This window comes from Pteropus alecto, unplaced genomic scaffold, assembly GCF_000325575.1.
Source record: "Pteropus alecto unplaced genomic scaffold, ASM32557v1 scaffold21, whole genome shotgun sequence".
In the NCBI taxonomy this organism is placed as follows: Eukaryota; Metazoa; Chordata; class Mammalia; order Chiroptera; family Pteropodidae; genus Pteropus; species Pteropus alecto.
The window spans coordinates 26,242,380-26,252,148 of record NW_006436282.1 but is presented as its reverse complement, the minus strand read 5'-3'; the positions used below and the strand labels follow the sequence as shown (position 1 = coordinate 26,252,148).

General features: G+C 49.0%; 1 protein-coding gene across 1 annotated transcript in view; it reads left to right on the top strand.

Moving 5' to 3' along the window:
- Window positions 1-111: 111 nt before the first annotated feature.
- Window positions 112-9,769, top strand: part of ELMO1 (engulfment and cell motility 1) — a 404,818-nt gene continuing 395,160 nt past the window's right edge. Inside the window, 1 exon segment of the mRNA XM_006912067.2 lies at window positions 112-306. Within this exon segment, the coding sequence (XP_006912129.1) occupies window positions 229-306 (78 nt within the window). The 5' untranslated portion in view covers window positions 112-228.

The following is a 9,769-nucleotide window of genomic DNA, read 5'->3' as shown; positions in this document are numbered from 1 at the left end:
GAGCGGCCGGTGGTGCAGTTGGCGCCTGGTGTCGTTTGTACCCTGAGCCGTTTCTTGTACCTCAACCACCAGTGAAAACAGGAAGTGATGAAGCAGAATTCGCCTTGCCTCTGCACCGAGCGACTTTTCTTTTTTCTTTTTGTCATTCCTCACTAGGGATAAGCACGTGTGACCGTCTACACTGCAGCATCCCAGGTCCTCCGGCTTTGGACGCTCTCGGGGTTCACAATGCCGCCCCCCGCGGACATCGTCAAGGTGGCCATAGAATGGCCAGGCGCCTACCCCAAGCTCATGGAAATCGATCAGGTTAGTAATGCCGACAGCAGTTTGGGGCATGTTGTCAGTTTTCTTTCTATTCTGGAATTTTCATCGACTTTGGAAAAACACTGTTTTTTCCCTCTTTCTCTCTCTGGCTGTGTTGAAAAATCTATGCAATAATAGTTGCAGTGTAGTTTGACTTCTGTCCCCCGTGCAGTGGTGATGGATGGGGTTTTTATACTCCTCCAACATCCAGTACTTGGACGGTGTCAATACAGGGCTTGTGTCCGATGCGGTGAGGGAGGCGGGAGGGACAAACAGACCAGGCTCCAGGCGGTTGACACAGAGGACGCTGTCCCAGCCCTGCCTGGCAGGGACTCGTGAGTATATGCAGATTGTTTTATCACAGACAACAAAAACTTAATTTTTTAATCACGTTTCTCTTCGAGTTTTACAGAAGCAGCCAAATACATTGTATTAACAGCTGTATAAAGAAAGCAGTATAGCAGGCTCAGTCTGGGGTCCAAGACGGTTGTAATGTGATGATGACTATAAGGTGCCCTGTGCGTCCAGTATGTTGTCTGGGCGTATAATAAATACTCAATACATATTTACCGAATGAAAAAAATATCAAGACGATTTTTAAAATGGTTTCACCTATGAAGGCATCCTTTAGTCAGATTTTGACAGCTTTATGGTGTAGCTCTCATGTCCTGTTCGATTATAGGTTATCTCAGGAAGGTTACTTTTGTCATTTTAATGAGTCACAAATGAGTTAAAGAAAAAAAGGGTTGAGACTTAATGTGTATTTAAGGCTTTCACAGAGCACATATTATAGGATTCTAGATGGCTTTCTGCGTTTTCAAAGTTAAAGGACTATGGAAACTCCACTTTTTATTTATGTTCTTAATACTATTATGTTTATAATCTATACTGTTTTTTTTTTTTTTTCCTGGTTAGATTTTATTACCTACTTGAAGACCACTGTAAAGACTATATGGCCTGTGTGGCTCCAAACACCTCATGAGAATAAATTATAAAGGTCAAGTCAGAAATAGTTGAGCTTGAGCGTGAATGTAAGAAAGGGTAAATTTTTTTTGGATTGTTGTCAAAAAAGGCATCATCAGGCCAGCACCTTGTTATCAGTCTAACGGCTCTCCAAGGTAACTTTTGTGGGTAGAGAAGCCCGTTCAATCGTTTTACATACATTTGTATCAGGCAGCAGGTTTTTATCCTTTTTCTCGTGCTCCTTGGGAGAGGATACGGTTTGAATTTTACTTTAAAATATGTCTGGGACTACTTGGCGCCGACTAAATGTAGTTAGGACGAGGTTTGGCTACAACCTAAGAAAACAGCGCTTCGGCGGGGTGAGGCTGGCCTCTCCCGTCTGCTCGGCAGTGCCACTGGCGCCCAGCCGCCTCTGTCTTGTTGCTTTCCCTTCGGGCTCCCTTTCCCTCCCCGTTGCTTGGACACCACCTGGGAGCTCATTGGAAGTGCAGAGTCTCAGACCCCACCCCCAACCTCTGACCCAGAATCTGCATTTTCGCAAGGGGATTCCTCCCTGCAGTGAAGTCTGAGAGGTGCCGAGCAGGATTCCTGGTGCTCCTGTCTGGCAACCCTCAGCTTGTTCTCCGTATCTCTGAGTCTGTTTTCGTTTGGTTTGTTCATTCGTTTTGTTCCTTAGAGTCCACGTGTAAGCGAAGTCATATGGTATTGGTTTTTCTCTGTTTGACTTATTTCATTTAGCATAATACGCTCTAGGTCCATCCATGTTGTCACGAATGGTAAGATTTCATGTTTTTTATGGCTGAGTAATATTCCATTGTGTATATTTACCACCATTTCCTATCCAGTTGTCCGTCGATGGGCACTTACGTTGCTTCCATATCTTGGCTTTTATAACTAGCGCTGCCATGAACATAGGGGCACATGCTTCTTTTCGAATGAATCTTTTGGTTTTCTTTCGATAAATACCCAGAGTGCAATTGCTAGGCTGTAAGGCTGTTCTATTTTTAATTTTTTTGAGGGACCTCCAAGCTGTTTTCCATAGTGGCTGCTCCACCAGTGCATGAGGGTTCCCTTTTCTCCACATCCTCGTCAACACTTGTTTGTTGGTTTATTGATGATAGCCATTCTGACAGGTGTGAGATGATAGCTCACTGTGGTTTTAATTTGCATTTCTCTGATGATTAGTGATGCTGAGCATCTTTTCATAGGTCTCTTGGCCATCTGTATGTCCTCTTTATAGAAGTGTTTATTCTGGTCCTCTGCACATTTTGAATTGGATTGTTTGTGTTTTTGGTGTTGAGTTGTATGAGTTCATTATAAATTTTGGATACGAACACTTTATCAGAGGTATCATTGGCAAATATCTTCTCTCATTCAGTAGTTTTTTTTTTTTTTTTGGTTTACATATATTGTTTTTGAACACGGTTAGGCTTATAGAAAGAGTGCAAAGATTGCACAGAGAGAGCCCATGTCCCCTTCACTCAGAGTCCTCTAATGTGAACATCTTAATAAAATGTGGCGCATTTGCCAAAACTGAGAAAATAACAATGATGCGGAACTAGTCCCAAAACTGCAAACTTTATTTGGATTCCACCAATTTTTCCACTAATGTCCTTTTTCTGCTCCAGCATCCAATCCCGAAATTAGTTGTTGTGTTTGCTTAGTCTCCTCCAGGCTTTGACAATTTCTCCATCTTTCCTTGTTTTTCATGGCCTGGTCGTTTTGAAGAGGAACCAACTTTGTTTCAATACCGTTTCAAACACAGAGAAGTGGCCAGAATAATACGAAGAACTCCGTCTACCTTTCTACCTTTTATCTAGATTCACGGGTTATTAATGTTTTGCTTCATTTGCTTTATTGTTTTCTCTCTCTGATATATGTGTGTGGTGTGTGTGTGTGTGTATCTTTTTTCTGAACCATTTGAAGGTGATTTACAGTCATCATACCTCTATACTTCTAAATACCCAGTGTGTCTTTCCTAAGAACAAAATCCTTCTTACATATCCCTAGTCTCTTTATAAAAATCAGGAATTTAACACTATCATGTAATTCAAAGCCCATAGTCCATATTCGGGTTTCACCATTTGTTCCAATAAGGTCCTTTTTAGGTATTTTCTCTGCAGTCTGATAGCCATCCAGGGTCATGAGTTACATTTACTGTCCTGTCTCTCTGATCTCCACTGACATGGAATAGTTACTCAGACTTCCTTTATCCATTGTGACCGTGATGGTTTTGTGTGATACGGCACAGCTATTTTGTGGAATGTCCTTCGGTTTGGGTTTCTCTGATGTTTTCTGCCAATTAGTTTCAGGTTTTACATTTTTTTGGCAGAAATGCCAGAGAGATGATACTGTTTCCTTTCGGGGCATCGTATCGGGAGGCACACGATGTCGCCTTGTCTCATTCTCGGGGAGGATTCCGGGTTTTACCAACGCAGATACCGAGGTTCATAGATGTTCGGTGATTTGCTAGTTAGTGAGGGCAGGTCACAAACCCAGGCCTCCCTTACTCTGAAGACTGAACTTTTAAACAGTTGGCTAGATCGTAGGCCTCCTGCTAATGCTGATGGGGAACACAAAGAGAAACCTAGCTTGTTATTGTCCTGGAACTGCTGATGTTGGAGCAAGACTCAGGGCAATGCTGGTGTCAGGTGTTGTTTCTTGACCGACTCAGAGTTGGCACAAAAAATTGGATATGTGTTTTCACATGCAGTGAAGACTTGAGCAATGATTATTAATTGGGTTTTCTCCTAATTTTCTGCCATGTTGCATAAAGTTCACATAACCTCTCCCACCGCACATTACCTCTGTTTAGAAAGCTCTCTGTGCCCTTTTTTTTTTTTATGACCCGGATAGCCACTATTTCATTAAAAAGCATTTGCAGAAGTTGGGTTCGGTATCACGCCCTGTGCTTTCGTGGAACCTGGAGTACCCTCCACTTATCACACTGTGTCATCACCGTCCATCAGCTTAAACCAGGGGTCCTCGGCCTCGAGTGTGCCCAAGGACCACCCAGGGAGCTTGCGAAAAACCGTCAGGTTCCCAGCTCTGCAGCGGAGAGTTTGTTCCTGTCGGCCAGGGTGGGGCCCTTTGTCTGGCTTGTGATGGGCACCCAGCGGGGCACCCAAATCCCCTGACTCAGGGGGCTCGTGAGAAACGGGAGCCTGGGAGCTGCTTCATCGGCGCTGTTTCTCTGGTGACCGGATGTTTAATTAATGAGCCGCCAGGAGAGGGAGCTTCGGAGTGGGCATCCGTCCTGCTTGTGCCCTTGGGTTCCAGGGAGAGTGCCTGGCGCAGACTGCTCCATCTTCCTTCTCAGTTTGCAGGAGTGGAGCTTACTGTGTCGCCTGAGGCTGTCGGAAGAGGTGTCAGCTCCTCTGTTCGCAGCTTCCGCTCCAGCCTTGACTGTCTGTCCTCGCGTTTCGGCCTCGGGAGCCACAGAGGCTGCGGGTGGTGGCCATCCCCACAGACCGGGCCTCAGCGGCTTCCCTTCCACTGTTCTCAACCTGCGCATTCCTCGGTCAAGGGCGCGGACCTCCGACGCTGTGACGAGAGGCGTCTGCTGAAAGGCCGTGCGGCCACCAGACGCACACGGGCTCCGGGAAGCTGAAGCCTGGCCGGGTGCCCTGGAGCCCCGCTTGCTGCGAGAGGCCCGGTTAGCCCCTCTGAGCCTCCATAACCTCTCCCACCGCACATTACCTCTGTTTAGAAAGCTCTCTGTGCCCTTTTTTTTTTTTATGACCCGGATAGCCACTATTTCATTAAAAAGCATTTGCAGAAGTTGGGTTCGGTATCACGCCCTGTGCTTTCGTGGAACCTGGAGTACCCTCCACTTATCACACTGTGTCATCACCGTCCATCAGCTTAAACCAGGGGTCCTCGGCCTTGAGTGTGCCCAAGGACCACCCAGGGAGCTTGCGAAAAACCGTCAGGTTCCCAGCTCTGCAGTGAGAGTTTGTTCCTGTCGGCCAGGGCGGGGCCCTTTGTCTGGCTTATGATGGGCACCCAACAGGGCACCCAAATCCCCTGACTCTGGGGGCTCATGAGAAACTGGAGCCTGTGAGCTGCTTCGTCGGCGCTGTTTCTCTGGTGACCGGATGTTTAATTAATGAGCCGCCAGGAGAGGGAGCTTCGGAGTGGGCATCCGTCCTGCTTGTGCCCTTGGGTTCCAGGGAGAGTGCCTGGCGCAGACTGCTCCATCTTCCTTCTCAGTTTGCAGGAGTGGAGCTTACTGTGTCGCCTGAGGCTGTCGGAAGAGGTGTCAGCTCCTCTGTTCGCAGCTTCCGCTCCAGCCTTGACTGTCTGTCCTCGTGTTTCGGCCTCGGGAGCCACAGAGGCTGCGGGCGGTGGCCGTCCCCACAGACCGGGCCTCAGCGGCTTCCCTTCCACTGTTCTCAACCTGCGCGTTACTGAACCGCGCGTTCCTCGGTCAAGGGCGCGGACCTCCGACGCTGTGACGAGAGGCGTCTGCTGAAAGGCCGTGCGGCCACCAGACGCACACGGGCTCCGGGAAGCTGAAGCCTGGCCGGGTGCCCTGGAGCCCCGCTTGCTGCGAGAGGCCCAGTTAGCCCCTCTGAGCCTCCGCGTCTTCGTCTCGTAAAGCCAAGATAATATTTTGCCACTTTTATGGTCGTTGTGAAGATTAAAGGAAAGCATGAGAGGAATGTCGAGCCCTGGCCCGGAGCAAGTGCTCCGCGAAGGCGGCCATTATCGCTGCCAGCTTAAGCCAGTGATCGTTGGATTCGAAAACGAGAAGACGCTGGTTTTCCTTTTTACCTGCCCTTCCCTCGAGAACAGTTTCCCTTTCTCCTTCTTTCTTTGCCTCACTTTTTAAATATTGAGGAAGGCGAGAGATGGAAGGGCAGGTAGGCGGGGGCATCACCTAGTAAGGCAGGATCGCCCTGGCTGGGCGAGCAGCCGGCTCACGCCCCGCAGCGTCCACCGGCTCCCTAGCGCCGCTCCGCGGCATTTTCGTCCATCTCTCGGCCACTCGCCGACACTTCTGCTGTTCCCGGCACATGTTCTTCAGGCCTCCGGTTTCTCCTGCCCTCACACACCTTTCTTTTCAAAGAGAACCGTGAGGACAAAAAGCCGCCACCTCTACCTGTGCCTCACGGTGTCTCTGCTTAGGGGTCCATGTGCCCCCGCAGACCGCGGACGCCTCTGTCTCCCGCCGTCCCATCTTCCTGTCCCGCAGCCAGCAGAGAGGGAGGGGGAGGCCCCACTTTCTTCCCAGGGCACGCAGCCTGTCTGAAACCCCCATATTTTTTTGGCTGTGCCTGTGTTTTCACCATCCTTTCCCCTTCAGCTTTCCACAGTAAGCTCTTCATTTCCTACCTTGGAAAACCCTCCTCTTAACCAAATTACTCTCTTGCCAGTGTGCATTTTTCTGTCTCTCCATTCCAAGCTGATTTAAATATTGCCAGTATCTGCCACCTGCGTTGCTTCAGGATCCACCTAGCTTTGGGGTGAATACTCATTTTCCTCTCTGTACAGCTGCCCTCTTCGATGGCGCCGGTGCCTCCCAGTTTGCTAAATCAAGTGGCCGTCACTCCGCTGCGTTGGCCTCGCTCTCTGGGGTCCGCTTGGCAGAGCTGCTCGTCCGTGTCTTGCAGCTTCCCGTCCCCCCGTCGGCCGGCGCTCCGCGAGCCTCCCTGCTCGTCTGAGTGGTCTGTGTGACTTTCCTTCACGGTTCCATTTCTTTCTCCTAAGTCTGCCACAACCTCAGCGCTTAGCCCTCTGGTCTGCGTGTCCCTGCTGACATTCTTTGTCTCAGATGCCATGCTCTCTCGTGGCTTTAAGTATAACTTGTATCTAAATAACACCAGCTCCGGTCACCAGCCCGGCCTACTAGTTCATCTCCCTGTTTGACGGATATATCGTTCCTCCGTCTAAACCGTCAGTTGCCTACAGAAAACAGGCAAATGGTTAGTGAAACTGCTCAAACGCAGCCCTGAAGAAGGGGTCTGGCAGGTACATGCTCTGACTTTGGGAAGCGATTCCGCACAGAAGAGGTATTTGTCTGACTTGTTTCACGTGTCTGATAGTTCTCTTCGAGTCGCTCCGTTGCTGGGACTGAGGCTCTTCGAGTCTCTCCATTTCTTAGGCCCCTGTTTAATGGCTCCCACCATTAACACCGGCCTGACTGGAGCAGCCACACGTGCCCTTGCAGGTTGCCTGCTCCATCCACTAACGATGTGATTTCCAGGGGCGCGTTGTGTTATGAGAAAAATTAGGGAAAATGTGGCGAGTGGTCTGGGTTACTATAGAAGGAGGCTACCTGGAGTGAGACAGACCCTTGAAAGTCTAGTTTCTTGGGGCCTGGACACTGGGAGAGGCAGTTTGGCCTGGTGCCTGTGCGCGTGGACTTTAGGTGGACTGATTTGGACTCAAAATCTGGCCTGCTACTTAAGTGCTGTGTGAGTGGGGACAAGCCTCCTGCTTTATGAGGAAGAACTGGTGATCTTCATACACCGCTCCTGGCATCGTGGGCTTCAGGGAGATAATCACTCAGTGCTCTGCTTAGTAATGTTACCATTAGGAGCCGGTTATGATTTATTCAGCGTGGTACACAGAATAGAACAAGCTTCTTGTTTCAAGCCAGACTGGAACCAATAATACAGACTTTCCCTTCAGCGCATTAAAGCCAGCTCCTTAGCCTGAAAACCCATAATTCCCAAGACATTTACATATCGAGAGCCTTGTGGACGAAGGTGACGTGACAGCCAAGCTCCACATGAAGAGTTTTGAAATCAGATCTTTAAGATGACATAGAATACACAATGTGAATGTATTTAATACCACCGAACTGTATATTTAAAAATGGTTAAGTCTGTAATTTTTACGTGATGCGTATTTTACCATAATAAAAGAGATAAAAGTTCCATAGAATCAAGAAAATAAAACTGAATTTCTGGACAGCTAGGTGCCAACCTCGCACGGCAAGAATGAAAAATCGTGTGCTTTTCCTGGGCTATTCTTCCCCGAGTGGTTGGATTGCATCGGGGTTCCTCGGCCTCAGCACTCTTGACGTTTCTGGACTGGATGATTTTTAGTTGCGAGGGCTGTCGCATGCACTGTAGGATTTTATCAGTGTCCTGCCCTTCACCCGCTAAATGCTAGTAGTATTCTCTCCCCCGGTGTGACAATCAGAAATGTCTACAGACCTTGCTAAATATCCCCTGGCCGGTGGACAAACTTCCTCCTGGTGAGGATGGACTAAGTCAGTGACTCCCAAGCTTGCCTCTGCATCAGAGTCGCTTACGGAACACAGCGAACACACCGAGAAGATGATTCGCAAGTGCGCCTTGAGGTCCAGGGACTCCTGTTTTTATCAGGCTCCCTGGTGACGCCGATGCGTTGGACTCAGATTTAGAAAGCGCTGTCTGCTGGCGACACGGCGGACACCCACAGTAACTTTCAGCGAGTGCCTCGGTGCCCCCATCAGTCGTGCGGTCCTACTGATTCTCTCATGACATAGCACTTTCAAGAGAGCCTTCGCTTCCACGTGAGGATGGCGTAAGAAGCCTGTGGGATGTCGTGCTGTTTGTGCTGCCGTCACGAGTAGAATGACATTGGGACAGGTGTAGCCATCCCTTGTGATGTTTGCAACTGTTAAGCTGGGTCTTGTAAACACTGTTTCTTAAACTTCCTTTAAAACAAAGTGACAGGCTACTTCCTCTTCTAGTTTGAGCTCTGTGTGTGTGTGTGTGTGTGTGTGTGTGTGTGATAGTCTAGATGCTCTCACAAAATCCAAACATTCGCCATGCTTTGGAAGAGAAGGACAGCAAATACATGCCTCACTTCAACTGAGAACTCAGTTTCATTTAGCAAGAATGAACTCTAGCATTCTGCTTTTCCTTCTGAAGACGAGCCGAAGGTTTCAGTGTGCTTTCTAGGTCGGTGGGGGTGGGGTGGTATTCTCTTCCATCCTATTTCCCTTCCCCAGCTCTGTCCCGAAGGGCATACTGGGCAACTCAGGACAGAGCCTTTTACCAACTGTGTTTCTTGAGATCTGGTGACTACACCTCACATTTCTAGAACCTTTTGTGCGTGTCACACCTGATACTTCATTTTCCTGGTAGGTCAGCCGGTGATTTGTGACGGGTATCTAAGTGCCTAGATTTTAGCATACAGAAGGACTCTGGGTCCACAGGAAAAGGCAATGTGTTCTCGAGAAAGGCAGCTTGTACATCCCCTTTAGGGGCATGGGGACCAGTACATTGTGTCCGGAACTCCGAGGAAAGGAAATATGTGCTTTTCTAGTTTTTTTCCTCTATTTCCATCAACTGTATTCGTGGGTCCTCTAGGTCAAAGGCAGCACCAGCGTGCTTGACAGCCTCCCTCCCATCTCCCACGTCCCCTTGGGGAGCAAGTCCTGTAGCGCTGACCTCCTAAGTGGCTTTGATCCTGTCCGCCGTGTCTCCATCCTCACTGCCACCGCTCCGGCTCACCTCCGCGAGGTGACTTTAGTAGCACCCCGGCTGGCCTCCTCGCCACAATC